The 22224-nt window shown below is 37.6% G+C and overlaps 1 protein-coding gene across 9 annotated transcripts in view; it reads left to right on the top strand.

The window, feature by feature from the left end:
* LOC114497542 (SSX family member 2 interacting protein) overlaps positions 1 to 20835 on the top strand; it is a 45239-nt gene extending 24404 nt beyond the window's left edge. For 3 of the 9 annotated variants that reach the window (XM_036026355.1, XM_036026350.1, XM_036026351.1), the window contains exons 5-14: positions 476 to 586; positions 2471 to 2606; positions 4453 to 4528; positions 4610 to 4787; positions 8935 to 9085; positions 10442 to 10578; positions 11135 to 11308; positions 13789 to 13903; positions 14296 to 14458; positions 18345 to 20835. In XM_036026355.1, coding sequence (XP_035882248.1) covers positions 476 to 586; positions 2471 to 2606; positions 4453 to 4528; positions 4610 to 4787; positions 8935 to 9085; positions 10442 to 10578; positions 11135 to 11308; positions 13789 to 13903; positions 14296 to 14458; positions 18345 to 18522 — 1419 coding nt within the window. In that variant the 3' untranslated portion in view covers positions 18523 to 20835. The remainder of the gene's footprint in view (positions 1 to 475; positions 587 to 2470; positions 2607 to 4452; positions 4529 to 4609; positions 4788 to 8934; positions 9086 to 10441; positions 10579 to 11134; positions 11309 to 13788; positions 13904 to 14295; positions 14459 to 18344) is intronic. The other 6 variants (XM_036026354.1, XM_036026357.1, XM_036026356.1 and 3 more) reach the window with 3 other exon arrangements.
* Positions 20836 to 22224: the final 1389 nt, after the last annotated feature.

Genomic DNA, 22224 nt, shown 5'->3' with positions numbered 1-22224 from the left:
AGAATGAATTGAAGGGAGCACCTTATTCTGTACTGATTCCAGCGTCACTGCCATTTCTTCCTGAGGAAAATCTTCAGAGTGTGCCACTGTAAGTGAGAACTGGTGTCACACTGCAGTCCCACCTTTCTGACCTGCAGTGTTCCTCTTTGCTGGTCACCAGTCTTCTTCAGCCTTAGCTTTGTCACTTCTGGCTCTTTATCAGAGTGTGCTATAGAGGGGTTAAAAAGCATTAAAAAGAAATTTTAAAAATCTTGGGCATGACATCACTGGAATAAGTGAAGAGCCTTACAAGGGATCCTCTTTGAAGATCTTCTGAGTATACATTAAAAATTTGGTAGTGCTTTCAAAATATTTTGCGTACCTCCAAAATTTTAGCAAACACTAGCATATGTAGCTTGCTTTTACAATCTTTTAAGAATTTGTTTGTTCTGAATCCTGTGTTAATTTTAATTAAAATTGCATGTGAATGTTTTAGGAACAACTGGAAACCTCCAGGAGAGAAATGATTGGGCTGCAGGAAAGAGACAGACAGTTACAGTGCAAGAACAGGAATTTGCATCAGTTGCTGAAAAATGAGAAAGATGAGGTGAGTTGTCAGGTACCGCAGATAAAGTTTAAGTGAGTTTTAAGAAAAAATAATTTGAGGTGACACTAAGAGCCTCTTCATTTTAAAACAAGAAAAAACAATTTAATCATCCTCTGTCAAATCATATGGTGGACCTCTGTGTACAGTGTTAGATCATATTTAACTGAGGTCAGGAACCCTCTCTGTAATCCCCTCTACCAAGTGGACCCATTTGGCTTAGTATACTAGTCCCTAGCTCATGGCAGCCAGTGTCCTCGGCCATCCCTCCTGGATGCACACACACTGTCACTTTTTCTTAGGCACGGGGTGCTTTAAATGCAGATCTCTTATTCTCTACCATCCCGGTGCTTAATATCTGGCCTGCCTCTTCTTGCACTGTCTTCAGTACTGATGTTGTTCAGCCAGTCAAGCAATTAATTGATTAACTGAGCACAAGAGTTATTGTTTAAAAAAAAATCACATTAAAAAAATCTCATTTCTGAGGCTAAAGATACCATAATCCTAATCTCATTTTTGCTTTAGTGGTTACTTAGTATTTGGACCTGTAGAGTCAATACATTTGAAATTATTTTTTAATTTATGCAAGAAGAAGCCATTATATTTTTATTGTTCTGCAGTTTGATCCTTAACCATGTGATAACTGTAAATATAATACTTAATATATAATTTTAGTGTTGTATATGTTGTTTTAGCTATAATTAAAGATTGATGATATAGTATATTTCTTTAAGGACTTTGTAGTGATTTAGACAGATTTGTTTTACCAAATTTGGTTATTTAGTAGCATATTTAGTAAGTGGTTAATGAAACATCTTAACTAAACCCCAAGGTTGCTTATATATTTCCTTGAGTTATTTCTCAGAAAATTTTGACTTAATCTGTAGGTTACACATACGGTGGTTTGAAAATAGTTCATCTTTAATGAGGATTTAGTTAAACATGATCATCTCCATGATCATAAACATTCATGATCTACATGAATGTTTATGTGGAATAGAGCTTAGTTCTATTAAGGACTGCCTGAGAAGCCATAGTAGAAATTAGTACTGACCACTAGTGTCTGGTATGTAGTAGGTGCTCAGCAAATGTCAGAACTGGGTTCTGCTGTTTGTACTGATTCTAATTTCAGAACTGCTTGTGGTCGGAGAAAAATGAACCCATTTACCTGCTGCCATCCATGTACCGTGACTACTTTGTCTTGTCACAGTTTGATCAGCAATAAAGTGATTCAAGTCCTTTGTAGGGGGAAGTCACTGCAAATGATTGGATGAATTCTGCTTGTTTCAGATGAAGCTTTGATCACTTGAACACTTTCATGAATGAGTTTCTGGCTAAGTGATCAAGAGTCTACATGTAGGCTGAAAGGTGTAGAACAGCAACCTGCAGCCGCTGTGCCTCAAGAATTGTTAAAACCTGCAGTGCCTGACTGTTTAGTCGGGGGCACTGACTTCTTTCCCCTGAGATGGTCAAATGAAAAAATGACAACAGCCAATTCACCAATAGCCATCCAGTGTGAATGAATCAATATTATACTTATTTTTTTGGCCAGATGGGCAAAAAATATGTTTTTTGGTGTCCCTAAGTTTTTGGTGATTAGTTTATGTGTGCCATGAGATGAAAGGGTTGGAAATCTCTGATGTAGAAGATCATTTAGGAAGCAACAACAGATTCTCAGAGTTAAAAATAAAAATTTGATGTGATTAATTTAAATGATATCTTAAAGAATGATTTCAGTAGTTATGGGGAAGGAAGAATAATCCTAGAATGCTGAAACTATTTTATGGGGAACTGAATGCTAGGACCTCTTTTCTCTTTTGAATTTGTGAAGTTTAACTGGGTTTATCAACCCTTAAGGGACAGATTTGATAGAAATTCTTTTTTCAGGTACAGAAATTACAAAATATTATTGCAAGTCGAGCTACTCAATATAATCATGACATGAAGAGGAAAGAACGTGAATATAATAAACTAAAGGAACGTCTACATCAACTTGTTATGAACAAGAAGGATAAAAAAATAGGTAAGCAGCTGGTGAAGACGGAGTGAAGGAAGAAATAAGCTAATACTACACTAAGAAATAAATGTAAAAGCATTAAACACAATTAACTCCTGAAGTGTTATTTTCATACTTTATATAATTTTTAAATGATGGTATATATAGATATAAATTAGAAATTGAGACTTCTGGTGAGTGAAAAATAGTGATTTTGTTTTGCTGATTAGTTGCATATGCAGATTGCATTTCTTGTTAACATGGCAGCTGTAGGATTAATCCATAGAGAAAAACAAAGGCAGAGGATGCTCTAATCTTCCATAATAAAGAACCAGTAGTATTAAAAATCAGGATCAGTTTCTGGTATCACTAGAGGTATGTTTTTGAGAAAACTGTTCATCAGACCAGTAATTTGTCAGTTTGAGTTCCTTTAAGTTGAGTTGTGCATTTTTTGAAACAACTATTCAAAAGGATGGATTATGAAAGTTATGCTTATATTTGTGTCTAAAGTATACTTCTGTCTGGTATTCTTTTGGAAATTAATGTATAACTTCATCCAAGTATGTGCCTAATTTCAAGTAAGTAGCATGGAGTAAGAAGTAGGTCTACATGGAGACAAAAGATAGTTTTGCTCACCTGATAAGTCTCAGGGAACATGAAATCTGTGCATTTATTTATTGAAGCGTGGTTTCTAAGTGGACGATAGTCTGTCCTGTAACCTATATTGTACAGTCATACCCCTAAACTGTCTTTTGACACTAAACTTGAACTTGCATGCAACAGCTGACAAGCAGATGTTTCAAGCTGTCACATGCTGAGCTCTAGGTGCTCCCAGCAAGCCATTGTGTTGACCGCATCACTGTCATGCGGTACAGCAGAGATGTGCATGCAGCTATTCAAATACTTTATTTTAAAAATCATTGAAAACTAAAGTATAATAAGCAATTAAGACAAGGTTGAAAATCTTTTGGTATTATGAGGTAATAAATCTTAAAGTGTATTTGGACACTCATTGGTTTTTAAGATTGGTTAACCTGGTTTTTATTCATGAAGAAAATAAAGAAATGCTAGAAGTGTAAAATGTATTACTTAGTTAGAAAAGTTTATTAAAAATTTTACCTTGGTAATAGAGCCTTTATTTTATGTGGGAGAGGGGTGGTCTGGCTTGTTTCACCTAGTCCAGACCCAGGTAAAAGTGACAGTTTCACAATGATGTTATCAGCTCTAAAATCACGGTAACTGACCCCCTCATCTTATTTCTTATGCCAGCTGCGTCCCATCTCCACCCGGTGCAGACAAGACGTTAGCCAGGCACGGGGCCTTGGCCCTTTCACTGGTGCTTGTGCTACAGGGCGTGGCAAACTTCTGTAAAGTTCAGATAGTCAATATTTTGTGTTTTGTGCGGTCTAAACTATTCATCTCTGCCATTGTAGCACAAAAGTAGCTGTAGACAATGTATAAACAAATGGTGTTCTAATCAGACTTAATTTACAAAATCAGGCAGATAGCCTGTAGGCCTTGGTTTGCCAACCCCTGGTGATAAAATTAATGATGATAAAATAACATTTATTAGGTACCTACTGTGTTAAGTGCTTTAACAGTTTCATTTGCTCTTTACAGATTATCTTTGGTAGATACTTTTGTTATTACCTATATCAGGGAAGAGACAGGCCGAGCAGTTAAAGAACTTGCTACGGTCTCAGTGCTTATCAATGATGCAACTATAATTTGAAGTCTGGCTGACTGAGCCCAAATCTTAATCTGTGTACCAGGTTGACTCACATCCCTGATGTGTTGTAGAGTGTATTATGACTTTAAATACTTTATCGTGCATGGTGAAAATTGGTTCTGTTCTGTGTGTTCACATTTGTAGCTATGGAAGTTTTAAATTATGTGGGGAGAGCTGATGGAAAAAGAGGCTCTTGGAGGACTGGTAAAAGTGAAGCAAGGTGAGATCCAATTTAAATTGATAAACTTAATCAGGCTTTTCTTTCTGTACTGCATTTTCATACTGACAGTTTCTTTTTCAGGAATGAAGATGAAATGTATAAAATTCTCTTGAATGATTATGAATATCGTCAGAAACAAATCTTAATGGAAAATGCTGAACTTAAGAAGGTTCTTCAGCAAATGAAAAAGGAAATGATTTCTCTTCTTTCTCCCCAAAAGCAGAAACCTAGAGAAAGGGCTGATGATAGCACAGGAACTGTAAGTGACTCCTTTCTTTTATACAGTCTTCAGATTGCGCTTTAGACGGTTGAAATGCTAGATAGGTGTTCTCGGTGGGGGCACTGTTGATATTTTGGACAGACATTCTGCTACGCTAACCCCAGTCATCTGTCACAACCAAGAAAATGTCCCTGTGTGTTTTCAGATGTGTCCTGGGAAATGATGGGTATTATTTTCTGAGGACTTAATCTGAGTGCTATCACAGTGCTGAACACTGTGATAAATCCTTTTATAAACATTGTGTCATTTCATTCTTATTATAATTTGATGCTTTTGATACTACATTATCCCCATTTTATAGACGAAGGCACCTGAGGCACAAGACTTAGCTCACTATCACACGTGACAGACCAGGATTTGAATCTAGGTCTGTCTTGCTCCAGAGTTTGTGTTTTTAACCACTGTTACAATATTCTTTAAATATTTTAAGTATTGTGTACTTAAACAGGCTCTACTTTTCAGAGAGTGAAACTTGTTAACTTTAAGAACCAAATAATCATTCAATTCATAAATATATTGAGTGTATATTATGTTCTAGTCCCTGGAAAGAAAAAGCTAAAAAGACTTTTACTTTTCCCTTGTCTTTGTTTGGGCTACTATAACAAAATACCATAGATTGGTTTATAAAGAACAGAAATTTATTTCTTGCAGTTCTGGAACCTGGAAGTCCAAAGTCAGGGTGCCAGCAGATTTGGTGCCTGGTGGAGGACCTCTTCTTGGTTGCAGATTGCTCACTTGTGTTCTTGCTTGGTGGAAAGGGGGCCAGAGAGCTCACTGGTCCCTTTTATAGAGAAGGCACTCATCCCGGTCATGACCCACTCAGCACCCAAAGGCCTCACCTCCTGATACTGTTACGCTGGGGGTTAGACTTTCATCATAGGAGTTTTGAGGGAGTACAACATTCAGTCCATTGCATCCCTCAAGAAGCTCTTTTTGGTACCTGGCTGGTATAGCTCAGTGGATTGAGCGCGGGCCTGCAAACCAAAGGATCCCGGTTTGGTTCCCAGTCAGGGCACATGCCTGGGTTGCGGGCTGGTTCCCAGCAGGGGGCGCACAGGAGGCAACCATACATTGATATTTCTCTCCCTCTCTCCTTTCCTTCCCCTCTAAAGATAAATAAATAAAATCTTAAAAAAAAAAAAGAAAAAGCTCTTTTTCGGAGAAAGACATATGTAGAGAAATAATAATTCTATAATTATTATAGGCTGTAATAGGTGGTACAGTGTGTAAAAGAAAAGTTATGGCAATCAAGGAAGGCGTCACAGAGCAAGTAGCATTTGAATTGGCTCCTTAAAAAAATTAGTAGGTGTCTTTGAGGTAGCAAGTACGAGAAAGCATTTGACAAAGGGAGAATAAAATGCATGGCTCTCTGAAAAAACAAGTTGTATAGTGGCAAAAAGTTCTTTTTATTTAATTGTTTTACATATAAGTTTAAATTCTGGATTCAAGATTCGTGACTAAAATCTGAAAATAGCAGCATTGATGGAAAATGATAATTACCAACAAGTCACCAGAACTTTTTTTTTAAAATCTGTGTTTGAGGACTACAGGTATCCTCCCACTTTTTGAAAGTTTGCGGTATACCACTTTGCTTTTATGGAAAAAAAAAAACTGTATTAGTACATGTTTTCATCGACCAAGAAAAAATCCAAAGAGGATTGTCACTTTTAAATTAGTAGGAATTGCTTCTTTGCTGTACACCATTCCAGTCTATGGAAGGCTTCACAGCAGCACTGTGCTTTCGGATATCAGGGACCCCAGTATTTATTTGTAGTGTCAAAGATCCTTCCAACCAATAAGCCATCTCAACTCTTACTTTTTTCCCTCTTCTTTAAAAAACAACATTACCTGAATGTTCTTTTAAACTCTATGGTTTGGGGCCTGCTTGATGTCTTATATTTAGTCAACCTTTTCTCTCAAAGTCTCTCTTCTGGTCAATTCTTAACATTCACTAATAATACTTCTCCAGGATTAGCATAGTTTCTGTTACTCCTGTAGTCTCAGTTTCTGGCCCAGCCTTTACTAATCTCTTCATTACTAGCTTTCAGTAAGTAAAAGTACCATATTTTGCTGTATATAATGTACATCCATGCATTATACATGGGATTATTATACCCATTATTATACCCATGGTATGTAATCACTGTGCCCATGTATAGTGTGCATCTTTATTTTTCCTTCAAAAATTTGGGCAAAAAAGTGAGCATTATATATGGCAAAATGCAGTAGGTAGTAAATAATGGTCTTCTCAAATAATTAAATTCCCCCCCTCCCTCATTACTCAGCCAGTAGTATCTGTATAATTCATAATTCAAATGTTTAGCTTTGGAGAAACAATCTCTTAGGATATTTTGTGTTTTTAAAAGGTCTGTGTTCTAGCCCTGGCTGTTGTGGCTCAATGGATTGAGTGCTGACCTGTGGACCCAAAGGTTGCCGGTTCAATTCCGAGTCAGAACACGTACCTGGGTGGTGGGCCAGATCCCCAGCTATGGGTGTGTTGAGAGGCAACTGATTGATATATCTCTCACACATCAATGTTTCTCTCCCTCTCTTTCTCTACCCTTCCGCTCCCTCTAAAAATAAATATTAAAAAAAAAAATAAAAGATCTGTTTTCTAGATGCTTCTGTTAAAATTGAAGTAAGTCAACCATGCCTGCCTTTTAAGACAACATTCTGGAGCATTATAGTAAGAGGAAAAAGCTGGAATATATAGATAGGTAACATCCACATTTTATTTATTGTTTTGCTTAATTATAGCCAAAGTTTATACTAAAAATTTACATTAAATGAATTTTTTTTCATTTTGTGGTTTTAGAGTTTCATTCAGTTTGGAAATGTGCAACAATTTGTTCATTTTTCTGAAAAATAATGGATTTGTAGTATTCTTAGAATATATGGAAGAGAAGGTGTAGCTCTTTGGAAGAGTTACTGGCAAATAGGTCTGGAAGATTGACAGCCAAGAACCACTGAGTCCGAATGACCAGCACCATAGGCATTTCCCCACCTGCTGCTGTGGGGTGCTGTGACCTCTATAGCCCATCACTGACTTGAGACTACTAATACAGTTCTTCAGACTCAGGATCATTCTATGTAGATTCAGATTATTATGACATATTCATTTTAATAGTTTCCATGTATTCTTTATTCTGCTTTCATTCTGTTTGATAATATGCAGTTACTAAGTTTGCTACATTTTGCTATAATTTAATGTCTTAGTAGAATTAACAAAGAAAAATAATCTCCAGTTCTATTTTTAAAATTTATACAAGAAAAATAGGATTAACAATTGCTTTCACTTTGGGTATGATTTCATAGGATTGTTTAAGCAGTCTAAGATTGGAGACCAGTGGATCTTTGTCTCGATTCTACCTTGTGGCTGTTGTGCACTGGGCCAGTTACTCTCCTCTTGCCTGCGTTTCCCCATATTGTACCATGACTTGAGGATCATGTAACATGTGAAAGCATCTAACACATTAGACAGGTCATAACTTGCTCACACAGCTCCATGACTCTTGTCACTAACTATATTTGGATTCAAATTCAGGTTTGAAGAGACCTGAATTGAAGAATTTCTACCTTCAGTTATTGCTTTTTCTTGAGTTATTTATGTTAAGTACTGAGTCATATATGCTTAAGGTACAGCACAGAAATGATTTTGATAAGTATTTGACAGTCAATCTGATTGCTACTGCCTTTGCATGGAGGGACCTGGAAAGCGTTAATGCCAAGTGAAATAAACCAGTCAGAGAAAGACAAGTACCATATGGTTTTACTCATGTGTGGTATCTAATGAGCAAACTAAACTAACAAGCAAAATAGAGAAAGACTCATAGAGAGCGGACTGATAGCTGTTGGGGTGGGGGTGGGTGGAAAGATTGAGCAAAAAAGACAAAAACCCATGGACACAACAGTGATTGCTGGGGGTAGGGGGTCTTGGGAGGGTACAAGGGGGAGAAATGGTGATGGACTTGGGGAAGTGAGCACATGATACAGTGTACAGAGGATGTGTTGTGGAATTTTGCACCTGAAACTTGTATAATTTTATAGTAAACCAGTGTCACCCCCAATAAAGTCAATAAAAAGAAAAAAAGCCATTTTAAGATACTGGTCTTTTCATCTCTTGTAGGTTATCTCTGATGTTGAAGAAGATCCTGGGGAACTGAGTAGGGAGAGTATGTGGGACCTTTCCTGTGAAACCGTGAGAGAGCAGCTTACAAACAGCATCAGAAAACAGTGGAGAATTTTGAAAAGTCACGTAGAAAAACTTGATAACCAAGGTAACTACTGTCTAAAGTGGGCAGACTGAGTTGTGACACAGTTAATGTGTCACAACTTTCAGTCACTTAATTTTCAGTCACTTAAAAAGACATGTTATGAGCTCAGTCCTGAAATACTTTAGCTCAGTTTGGTGGTTTAAAAAGCCAGACTGCCCACTTGCAGGCGTGAGGTTTGAATCTCACTGAGAAAATAACGCTTGACTCTCAGAGCGAAACTTTCTCTAAAGAGAGGACACTGTGATTCATGTGCTCTGAGTACAGCATGCAGCTGGGGGAAGTCAAGTCTCTTACTGAGTCTTGGAAGTCAAAAAATATTAATCATCATGTAGTATAAACATGAACTTTTTCTTATTCTAGATAATTGCATTTTCCCAGGTACCTAATAATTTATTTTTAATCATTTTCAAAATAGTAGATGTTAAGTGTTTTTGTGTCAATTACGGAGTACATAAAGTATACTCTCCAGGTTCTGTTCCCTATACACAACACTTAACAGGTTGGTGCATATATTTCTAAACTTTTCTCCTTGCATTTAAAAAATAATTTATTTAAAAATACATACAAAATAAAAATTGAATATTTTAGACCTTCCCCTGTCAATACAGATAGTATAGAAAGATCTACTACATTAATGAATATATCTATAATATTTCATATTTATTAAAGTTTACATGATTTTAAAGCAAGAAAATTAAGCTCCGAGTAGTGAAGTCTATTCTGAATTGTCAAAAATAACAAGCACAGTGTCAGTTGTGTTAAAAAATAAAGAGCAATTAGCAAAATTATTATAAGTACCGAAAGTAGTTTACATGAGATTTTATGGATTTGAGTGAGTCATCATTGTCTGTTGTTAAATAGCAAGTATGTTTGGACTTTGTTAAATGTAATACCAGAGGGCAAGATTTGTAGCACCGCATCGACCTTTGAAGAAGTGTCAAAAGAACATAGTTTACGAATGTTAATTATTTTTCTCTTCTGTAAATGTAGGTCATCCATTTTTAATTAGGACATAATCTTGAATAAATATGGATTAAAAATTAAATGTTGGCACTAAAGCTCTGTTTGTATGGATATCATTAAGTCCAAAAAGAGTACCAATTTATAGTTGTCATAAACTCCTTATAGTTGCTTTGATTTTTAAGAATTTTTCAAGTGTTAAAATAATATAAATTTAATTTCATTATATCTTATGAAATTTCTAAAGGGCAGTGGGAAGTAACTATCTTTCAGAAAACCTATAAGAATCCAGAAAGAGAAAAGTTCTGAGAGCCTTGAGTTTTAAATATATGTCCAACCAAAAAAACAGCATGAACTGGTGACTGTTAAACTTACATCAAGTTACTGCTTCTGTGTTAGTCTCGAAGGTGCACCTAGAAGGTTTCAATGATGAAGATGTAATCTCACGACAAGACCATGAGGAAGAAACTGAGAAACTTGAGTTAGAAATCCAGCAGTGTAAGGAAATGATTAAAACTCAACAACAACTTTTACAGGTAAATGTGTTACTTTTTAAAACTGTTCTCCCTTGAGAAGGACCAGAATGTTACTGAACCTTACTAGATTTTTATTTATTTCATAAGATTTGTAGCATTTGACATTGCCTGATCTAAACTAAGTTCTCTGCTTACTAACAGGTAGATTTTTTTTAAAGATTTTATTTATTTATTTTTAGAGAGGGAAGGGATGGAGAAAGAGAGAGAGAGAGAGAGAGAAACATCAATGTGCAGTTGCTGGGGGCCGTGGCCTGCAACCCAGGCATGTGCCCTGACTGGGAATTGAACCTGCGACACTTTGATTCGCAGCCCGTGCTCAATCCACTGAGCTACGCCAGCCAGGGCAGACTAACAGGTAGATTTCATACCATTCCTTAGTGGGTGCTTTGCCAGTTAGAGTAGAAGAATTTGAGGAACGACACACCTCAGTCGAGTTTCTCATTGTTCATAATTTCCGTCCATCCCCTGAAATTTGGCCTGCCTTCCCTGTTTCATTTCAACTTGTTGGAGTGCTGCAGGGACCTCTGGAGCTTAACTATGTTCTAAAATCCAATAGCAGCAGCTTGCTACTACGTGTGACGATGATACCACTTCACTGCTCCGAGATTGTTATTTGCTGGAAGAAAAGGAGCGCCTCAAAGAAGAATGGTCCCTATTTAAAGAGCAGAAAAAGAATTTTGAGAAGGAAAGACGAAGCTTTACAGAAGCCGCCATTCGCCTAGGATTGGAGGTATCTTAAACAGTTAGCTTTCAGAATGTAGAGCTTTTGAGAATGTAGGAAGGCCTTACTAGAATGGTCTAAGTTCTGTGTTTCCCTGGTGTCCATTTTTTAAAAACAGTATTTTTCCAGTGATTTCATAAATAACTTGAAATATGAGAGATGCTAAACACATGAATTATGGGAAGATATCTAGTTTTTACTTTTAAGTAAACTGTTTAATGCTTCTACTTCGTGTTTGCTCAGCTTCAGACAGTATTAGTTTATCTTTGCAATGAGAGGTGACATTCTCCTGGTTACACTTGTTCCACTTCTCTTGCCCCGGCCAGTACTACCCAGTTTTTGTGGTGTTATTTTTCATTGTCAAGTGTTACCACGTTTATGTTATGTCCTGTCATATAACCCAGGTGTAAGTATTTTGTGTTAGGTTGAGATGTAAAAATTGAAAACCAGGAAAGAACATTGATTACATCATAATTATTTGAATTTTATTCATTTTATTACCAAGTAGTAGGCTTGGACGCATAGAAAATATTCTATATTATTAAGACTGTCAGCTGGAAGATGATGATCTTCTGTGTATCACTGCGTGTGAGTTCTTTGACTTTCTTTGTACAGTGAGTTTCCGTTGTGATTTCCTGACTCAGATTCACTGTCAGGTTTCTTATATCTCACGGGCACCTTCTTTCTTGGGTTCCTTTTTCAATATGCTGTGTTACCTTACTAATTTTCTCACAAGTAGTGTATGAATGAAAAATATTCTGAATTCTGGAATATACAAAAATGTATTCATACTTGATTGGTTTGGCTGGATATAGAATTTAAGTTCCAACTTTTCCCTTTCAAATCTTCAAAAAGTTACTTCATTTCTTCTAGTATTTGGTTTTGCTGATGAGAGAAGCCTGATTATAATGTAACTTACATTAATTTGTAGATACCCTGTGTTCGTTTTCTGCCACCTCTGGAAGCTTTGGAAGTTTATATTTGTGAAGTTCCGAAATTTCACCAGAACCTGTCTCGTTTGGTAGCTCCTTTTAGCCTGAAGATACACTAGATTTCTTTAGGTCAGGGGTATTTTCTTCTGTGTTTTTTCCTCCTCTGACTTCTCTTGCATTCTGGAGCTTTTATTAGACAAACGTTTGGCCTTCTGAATATATCTGTAGGTGGACCTGATATTCCGAATTTGGGGATAGTCTCTCACCTTTACCTTGTGCACCATCAACCTGGTTTCAGCAACATCAGTATCATTCATTTTATCCACTGAATTTTTATTTCAGAGCTTATCTTTTTAAAATTTTAATGTCTCTTTTCTTTTTTGCTTTTCTTTGTATAGCATTGTATTATTTTATAGGTGTTCATAAATGTCTGATAATTTATATTCTAGTTTTTTAAAAAGATTTTTTTCTATCTTGAACTATTATCCATCATCAATTCTTTTTTAATTATTTTTTACTGTTCTACTACAGTTGTCCCAATTTTCCTCACTGCTCTTCCCTACCACCCACCCAGCTCCCATGGTTAGTCCCTGCCCTGTCGTCCATGACCATGGGTGTTTCACACTTGTTCCTTGACTACGCCCTTTCCCTTCTTTCCTCCCTCATCCCCCCATCTTGGCCTTTTTTCTCTTAGGCTATTACTTTTTTTCAAATATCTGGTGATGCCTGATTTTGTTTTAATATCTATGAGTAAAAGACTATTATATGTTGATTATTGTGAGTGGCTGGCATGAATTTTCTCCACAATTATGAAAGTCTACCTCATCAGTAGCTACCTTCCTCAGGAAACCAGAGCAGTTTGCAGCAGCACTTTCTCCTACAGGGTCCCCTCTGTTTCACCCCCTCCAAGAGACACTCTGACCACTTCGCATACCACTCCCAGTTCTCGGCCCGAGAATCTCTGCCTCTGGTCCTTGGGGGACGCCAGGCCCAGTGAAGGATGGGAAGGAAGGAAGGACCAGAACCCTGGGGGCAGGGGGAGAATTCAGTGCAGGACCCATCAGCTGTGCAGAATGGGGAGGTTTGACAGGTGCCCCTTGTGGCTTAGTGGCAGCTGCTAGTGCTGGCAGATGGTTGGAGGACAACAGCAATGCTTGGTGAAGCCTGCCCTCCGTTCTCACCTGGTTAATTTACAGTGGGGTATCTTCTCTGTTTGTTTGTGTGTGTGTGTGTGGGTGTGTGTGTGGGTGATTTTATAATCTTCTATGTGTTCAAAATTTATGCTAATATGCTAATTTTTGTATTCATTTGAATTTATTGAAAATTGACATGAAAAATAGTGATTAGTTGGTTTATTAGGTGAAATGGGTGACTTTTTATTTTTTAAACAATTTTCTTAAATATTTTTTAGTTTTCTAGGTTAATTCATTGGACTTAAGAAATATATACCTGATAGCCAGAAGGCAAACACAAATAGCTAGAGAAATCATGTAAAACGGCAGTTACATGAATGCTAAAATACTGATCAATATTTCTTTGGTTTGCTTGTTATGATAGAGAAAGGCATTTGAAGAAGAAAGAGCTAGTTGGTTAAAGCAACAGTTCTTAAATATGACTACCTTTGACCACCAGAATTCAGAAAATGTGAGACTTTTCAGTGCCTTCTCAGGAAGTGAGTACTTCATAAACTCTGTAATTTGAAAATGCATGTAAATAAAATACTGTAAATTATTAATATAAAACTTTGGAGAGCACCAGTAAGAGTTTTCTAATTGGAGCTTAAAAAAATCAACTTTAGTATTTTATTTATTGTAGTGAAAATGAGAGTGACGGCAGGACTGTGCACACCAAAGACCAGTGTTGTGTAATAAGATTGAGTGTCTTTTAAAATTTATGAATTTATAAAACAAATATTCTTAAAACTAGATCCTCCCAAACGTTTGTGGAATCTGTGTAACAAAGACTGCCTGTCTCCGTCTCACGCCTCACTGAGAACTATGAATGACCGTCATAGTTGATCACCTGTGCTGCATTTAACACCTCACCGCATGCTCTGCCCCACAGGTTCTGACCAGGACAATCTTACAGCGCACTCACGGCCACGACAGAAGCCTCATGGTGTGTCTAACGGGGCTCCAGTTTGTTCCTCTAAATTTACCAAATCTCTTCCTGCTTCTCCGTCGACGTCCGACTTCTGCCACACACGGCCCTGTGTGTCGGAGCACAGGTATTGGTCTACAGCCGTCTCCTCACATAACGGAGCTTCGCTAGAGTTCTAGGAAGAGTTGGCCTGTCTGTAGTACGAGCAATGGTGGAGGCTTTCAGGAGCAATTTAGTCATTTGATTCATTGATTATGCAAATATTTAGTGGGTGTCTATTACATATGGACAGCTGTTAGGTGTTGGAAATGCAGATGTGAACAGGTAGATCTGGTCCCTGTCTTCTGGGAACAAAATGATATAATGTGATTATTTTTATTTCACATCTAAAATACAATTTAAAACATACTCTTATTTCTAGGAATCACTTAATATTTTAAGTTCTGTAGTTTTATTAGATAGAATATTGTTTTGACAGTTTTTATAGAGTACATATTGCAAAGTTTCTTTTGATGTGCCCATTTCATTGGTGTTGAAGGGCAGAGCCCTAAGGAAAGCCCACTCACCCTGACTTGTAAAGAGGACCTGCACCCAGGGGCGACAGGGTGAAACTATTGCTCCCCAGCCCCATCCCAGGAACCCTACATATTACTATTAACTGCTGCATTTTGGCATTTTCCTCTGTCTCAAGTTGTTAAATCATTTTCTAAGGTATAATGTCAATTGTCTACCCCACAGCCTGCTCTGAGTGAGTGTTAACTAAGCGGATAGACCATTCCTAGTGATACAGAGGAATAGAAAAGGGCTAGGAGGCTCGTTGCAAAGTCAGCTGGCGATCACTTGCCTCTTAAAGCAGGAGACAGCGGTGAGGGCCTACAGTCTGCCAGGCGCCCTGGAAAGAGGAGCCAGGCGGGCTGCCCACTTGGCCCGTGGTGGGGAGACACCGGTGTGCAGTGAAGTATCGAAGAAGCCGAATAGCCCAAGGACCAAGAGTTGTTAAACAGATGAATTTTAAAACAAAAATATGAAGCTTTAAAAAAAACAAGATTCTTAACTTATAGTTGATTTTTGAAAGGATTAGGACTCTAAGTAAATATTGGGGGCAAGGAGGGGCTGGGGGAAGAGCCCTTTAGTTTAGGCAAGCGTAGGGACCCTGAGGTGAGGACACTGTGTGTGGGTGGTGAGTGTAGTTAGCAAGCAAGACAAGGAGGTGGGAGTTGGGCAGGAGGGTCCTACCTTTAAGGCCCTGGGTGAATAGGTTGGGATTAAAACATTATTATGTATAAGTTCAAGTGTATATAGATATAGAGAAAATGAGGTCAGGAACCCCTGTATACTCATCACTGTGCTCCGGTAGTTGTCCGCTGGTGATAATATCACCCATATGTAACCCCACTCCGCTGCCCACCCCTGCACGCACTTGGGATTTTATCCATAGAACAATTGAGTCTGTATTTGTAGGTCAGATATTATTTTAAGGGCATTGGAAAAGCATTGGAGACTTTTAAGCAGGAGTGTGAAAAAAATTTAAGTTTTAAAAATATGACTCCACTTTATTATGTAGGAAGCATGCTTGGAGCCAGTAATATAAGCTGGGGGGCTCAGGAGGCATTAGTGCAGCAGAGGTGAGAGGCGATGGTGATTGGGGTGAGGGTCATGACCCAGAGATAGAAACGTTTGAACTTGGGGGTCTGTTTTGCAGTTACAGCTACTAGGTTGACTGATGGATTGAGTATGGGAAAGGAACATTTATTTAATTTATAGTAAAAAAAAAATAATGCGAGCTAAAAGTGTTTTCTTACATAGAATGTTATTGAAACACTCAAATTAGCCCTGGCTGGCATAGGTCAGTGGATTGAGCGCAGGCTGGGAACCAAAGTGTCGCAGGTTCGATTCCCAGCCAGGGCACATGCCTGGGTGCAGGCCATAACCCCCAGCCACCGCACATTGAAGTTTCTCTCTCTCTCTCTCTCTATCTTCCTCCCTTCCCTCTCTAAAAAAAATTAATTAATTAATTTAAAATCTTTAAATTAAAAAAAAAAACACTCAAATTAGACCAATCAGAACCATACTCAACTAGAATGAATGTCTAAATTTACATATATAATTCAGACATACATCCCAATTACCAATTATAAGTAATGTGTTTTATATCTAAAATAGAACATAGCATAGTTGCCTCAATTATCTTTATGTATTTAAAATGTTTACCTTTTTACATAATTATTTTTAGTTATGGAATATTTGCCATAAGTATTTCTTGAAGACATTGTTTTATGTTTAATGAAAGTCCCACATTTAGTACCTATGTATGTTATAGGGTGTGGTGAAAGATAGTACTTGGTACATTGTAAACCTTTAGTAACAGGCTATGAAAAGAAAAATATGTGTAAACATGAATGGATTATAAAAATGCTTTTCTGTTTCTTGTATTCCAAGGTTTTACACTATACAACATAGCATCATAGAAGCAAAATTTTTAACTAAAAGAGATTTCATTAAGCTATTCACAGTTACTGGCCTCTGAGGATCACACATAGAAAAGAGTTGTGTGACTACTTATCAGGAGAGAAGTTGTCGCAGCTTGATGTAGCTCTTGAAATTTTATATGTTTTTTTTTAAATCCTCACCCAAGGATATGTTTTCACTGATTTTTAAGGGGAGGGAGAGGTATGGGTGGGGAGAGAGAAACATCAATTAAGTTGCCTCTTGCATGCTCCCCACCAGGGATCCAACCCACAAGCACTGTATGTGCCCTGGGCAGGGACAGATTCCACACCCTTTGGTGTTTGGGACGGTGCTCCAGCCAGCCAAGCTGCCCGACCGGGGCTTGAGATTTTGTATTACTTGGTAAATTTGGGTTGCTGCTCCTGAAGCACCTTAGATCTTGGTTTGTAATAAGATTATAGCAAATAATTAGGAGTATTTGTGGCTAATTTTTATAACATCCTCATTGCTCCTTCTCTGTAGGATGGAATTTTACATAAAGCCTGTGGCTGGATTCCATGCAGAGTAACTAGGTACTAAGTTAGAGGATTTAGTTGATCATTGATCTTACCTCATCTGAGATGGAAGGGATTCTGAGAGCTGAATTGTAAGCAGTTCCCTTTTTTTAAAAGCAGTCTTGAATTACGTTTTTGGTTTAAATTTGTAGTATTAAAGCAACTTTTTTTCAAAGATTGCCACATTGTAAAATCAAGTGAGTGAGCCAAAGTCAGAACATTTAGGAAAAGAGTTTCTGTGAAAAAAAATTACATAAGATATTCACTTGATAAAAATGTATTATTTGTTGGCTCACCCCTGTAAATTTGAAAGTAATCATTTAACTAGATTTCTTTGTTTTGAAGCTGGTTGCAGAGCATACCTTTCAGAATGTGTCCCTGCAGGTAGGAGCTGTGTCTGTGATCAGACACCAGGTGGTTATGCCCCGACACGTGGCATTGAGCACTATCGTAAGTGCTCCGTGTTTGTAACTCATTTAGTTCCTAGCGCAGCCTGTGAGCTAGGCACTGTTTCTACTTTTGTTTCACGGCTGAGGAAGTTAGAGAACACGGAGGTTTAACTTGCCAAAGTGACATAGTAAGTGGTCCATCTTGGGTATGGACTCTTAACCACCTTTGCAGGCACTCGTTAAATACCTGTGTGGGTGAGTGGGCTGGTAGGTGAAACCATGCTTGAATGAACAGACGAACGCTGAAAGAACCTGTAAAGAGATTATAAAACAGTGGCAGAAAAATGGGGATTTGGGAAACACTAGCTTTCAAAACTCACAAGTTGTCTTGGGCTTTAGTTGGGCAGCATGCTTTAGAGTTAGACTGGAGAGATAATTAATACATGGATAAGGTAAAAGTGAATAATTAGGCTATTTTGAAAGACTTCTTTGCTCCTGATCAGTGTGGATTTAAAATTTACTTAGCGTGGGACAAGGGAGCACTCAGCCTTTAGACACTGAGGCATATCTAAAGTATTAAAGGAGAAGGGGGTGATTTTAAGATCTACTTTTCTTTCCCCAATAGTTCAATCAATGTGCTGAATGTAACTCCTGAAGAGGCCAAACCAAATCGGGCTGGAAGAGAGTGTGCAAGTCAGAAGTGGAGCGTGGCCTCCAGGCCTGGATCGCAGGACGGCTGCTGCAGTGGGTGCTCCTTGACCTACACAAATTCTCACGTAGAGAAAGATGACTTACCTTAGGCACACGGACTGGAATTTTTTCCATTAACGTGTCCATCAAATTTCACATCTCAATTGAAACAGGGTGTGTCATAAAGTCAATCATCTCTAATGATTTAAGATTGTCTGAGTTGTTTGTTTGGACTTCCTGTTCCTCCCCCAAAGAACTAAAATGTTGACTCTATTTAAAAGGATATAAAGGTTTGGATATGTATTTTTAGTAACAGAAGCATCTGGTTCTGTGAATAAAGGAATGTATAGAGGTTTGGATGGAGACAGAAGTACTAGGGTGGGTTTCCTCTGTAGGTATTAAAATAGCACCTTTAGGAAACCGATGGTTGTAAATGTTTTAATTTTGTCCCATATCTAGTTGGCATTGAGAATTTAGCCTTTACTTGAATGTATACTGTAGATTTTTAACAAAGCAAGTTCTATATTTATTATGTTTAGTGTGATTTGAAATTTGCTCTTTTATGGTTTAAATAAAGTGAAATTTATGTATGTTTTGTACATAGATATACATGATTATGTTAAGAAGCTTTAAGATATAAAAATTTTACACATCCATAATTATAGTATTTCATGCCAATAAAATTTTTATTAGTGGTATTGTTTACAGGTGTATTAGAGCCATTGCCACATTATATTTTAAGAGTTTTTTGAACCCATTTGAGCAATAAATACTCAAGCTATTCCATGAAGCCAAGTTCTCTAGATAATTGACATCCCTAGCATACATTTTTGAGATTCTACAATGTTAGATTTTTTTATATATGTAGGATATTATAATTTTTCAAAGGAGTATTGATTATGGGGTAATAGAGGTAAGACAACAAAAGTATCTTCAAATAAAGCAATTTAAGAATTTGGCTTAAGGTATTCGGATAACAGAAAATATTAAGATATTTAAGATGTTTGGATGGTGATATTTTCTTTACCAGATGGGTACCCATACCGTAACAGCTGTACCAGCTAAGGCTTTGTATAGTTGTCAGTCATTTTTAAATAAGTTTTCAGTGAGGTGTTTGCCACTAATGTTAAGAAAATCAGACAGTGTAAAAGCACTGGATTTCACAATCCAGATTCACTCTGGACAAACTGGTGTCATGTCATTTTCAGAACTGGTTGCATGTTTCTTCATGTATGTTATTATGGATAGTAATAATAATATGTGCAGACACAGGCTCTTTCCCGAATTTTCATCAAAAAGTTTTAAGCGCCCAGCCTTTGCGGTCTCTCTGCACAGAAGCCTGCACAGACCCTTCCTCGCTGGCTGTCGTAGTTTAGTCCCAGTGGCTGCCAGCTCAGCGGTGGCTGTTCCATTTAAATTGGTCATGTTTTTAAAAAGTGTTTTTGTCACTCATTCACTATATGTAGTATAATTCTTTGGAATTGTGTAGCAGCAACCATTTTTTCTGGGTTAATAGGATATTACTGAGTATCGTACAAGGTTAATGTAACTACTCATGAGAAAGTAACCACATTTATAGTCTCAAAAAATCTAGCTTTTGAACAAGAGTATATTTGGCACTCACTACCTTCTGCTGGATGCATGGTCATTTCTTCACCATTTAAAATAATAGAAAATGATGCAGTTTCAGAGATGGTTCTATATTCCAAAGGAAAACAGCTGGGATATCATTCTTTTGCTATTGAGCAATAATGTGATCAAAGAAGAACAATCTGGAATTTTTAGTCAGTGATACATTTGTCAAGAATTCTTTTCCCTAGGAGTTTCTGTGGTGTATTTTGCCAGAAATGGGCATTAAAATTTTACAGTAAATCTCTTTAGGAAATACTGTATTCCATGCCATTGGATTTCTACAAAGGAGTATCTGTTTTTTATTGTGTTAACATTTCAAAATCGGTTGAATTCTCATATTGGAAAGAAAATTCCTTGAGAAACAGTAAAATCAAAGCCAGGCTCATTGTCCTTTGATAAAAGTTGGTACAGGCCTGTTGGAAGCTGTCTGTTTCACCCAACGGTACTGGCTGTGCTGTGCTGTGCTGTGCTTCCTGCCCCAGAGGGGTTCCCAGTTGTGCCCACTTCCCAGGGTGTGGGAAAACTCCTGGCTTCACATGTAAAACTCCTAGGATTTTGGTTTCCTTCCTTCTCTGCGTATTTGTAACGTTCTAAAGACACAGCTGCACGGCAGCCTGACGTTTCGCCTGATTAGATGATGGTACCGCAGAGTACTTCAGCCTGAAAATCCTGATAATCCTGTTTCCTTGTTTATCAATCGATGTGTAATTCGGAAGCCTTTTGTACCTGAAGTTTGTTTTTACATGGCATATTCCATTTTGAATTTTCAGAACATAAAAGTGACAAAATTTTTTTTTTTTTAAAGATTTTATTTATTTATTTTAGAGAGGGAAGAGAGGGAGAGAGAGAGAGAGAGGGAGAGAGAGAGAGAAACATCAATGTGCGGTTGCTGGGGGTTATGGCCTGCAACCCAGGAATGTACCCTGACTGGGAATCGAACCTGGGACACTTTGGTTCCCAGCCCGTGCTCAATCCACTGAGCTACGCCAGCCAGGGAAAAGTGACAAAATTTAACAGAAAAACTTTATTTCCTACTCTTAATTTTTTTGTATCTTCAGTTTATGATGATGAGAAACTTAATAGAATAATCATGACAGAAAATTAAAGTTAAAATTTAACTTAATAGGTGTTTTCTCATAGAAGCAATGCATTAAATGTTTAGATTCATAGAACGGTCCAGAGAAAGTCATTTTCCTCATAGTATAATTAAAATACTATTGTCTATTTAGAGTTCCATATTGCCCATCTTACTGGACTTGTTCGTAGGCTTGTGATAACATGGTTTTGCTGGGAAAACAATTCCACGGTGTGTGGTGAGGAGGAGAGTGGAACCCGGGCTCAGCCGCCCCGGCAGAGCAGGAGAGGTTTTGCAGTTGCACGCCCCGAGCCCGCAAGCCCCTCTGGATGGCCCTGCTGTAAAAACCTTCACAGTGTGTTGCCTAATGTAAATCATGCTGTTATTTCTAGACTGGATTTAAAGTAAGCATGGGTTGTGGAAGTCCAGTAAATATACTTTTCTATGTGTTTGCCCTTAAATTTTTTTCAATCTCATGATAAGCATTTATGGACTACCTGCTGTGTGCTGGGACTTATTTATCCATTCTAGTCCATGGGGATTGGAAGACAGCTGAGCACGTTCCCTGCCCCTGAGAACCTCAGAGTGGAGTGGGAGACCAGCTCCGTAAACCTAAATTGTAGTGACGATGATACCTGCTGTTCAGTTGTGTGTTAGTACTCGGACTAACTGTTCTGCCCTGGGACTTAGTAAGAGTGACTTGGCTGGGCTCCCATTCCAGTTAGTCTTTGCGTTATTTCCTATGGGAAGTACTGTGGAATCAATACATTATTGTTTTATTTTGCTGCACTTGGTTTTCAACAAAATAATGACCTGCAAAGCAGTATAAGATTTTCTGCCCACAAAAACACATATTATTATCTAGCAGAAATAGCATTTACAAAGCTTTGGGCCATGTAGATAAGGATAATGAAATAGGTTATTCTAGTCATTTTTCTGAAGACAGTGTTTTTTTACACTGGATGTAAAAGTGGAGTGGGCTGTTGATTAAATTGTTTGATTTATACAGAAACTTTTACTTGGCTGGTTAGAGGTTTTTTTTTTAATTTTTGGCATTTACAGATAATTGATTCAGCCTTAGGAGTTACTTTAATGCCAGTGATAC

This window comes from Phyllostomus discolor, chromosome 5 (assembly GCF_004126475.2).
Source record: "Phyllostomus discolor isolate MPI-MPIP mPhyDis1 chromosome 5, mPhyDis1.pri.v3, whole genome shotgun sequence".
Taxonomy (NCBI): Eukaryota; Metazoa; Chordata; class Mammalia; order Chiroptera; family Phyllostomidae; genus Phyllostomus; species Phyllostomus discolor.
Note: the sequence above shows the minus strand (reverse complement) of the source record. Positions and strands in the feature narration are given on the sequence as shown.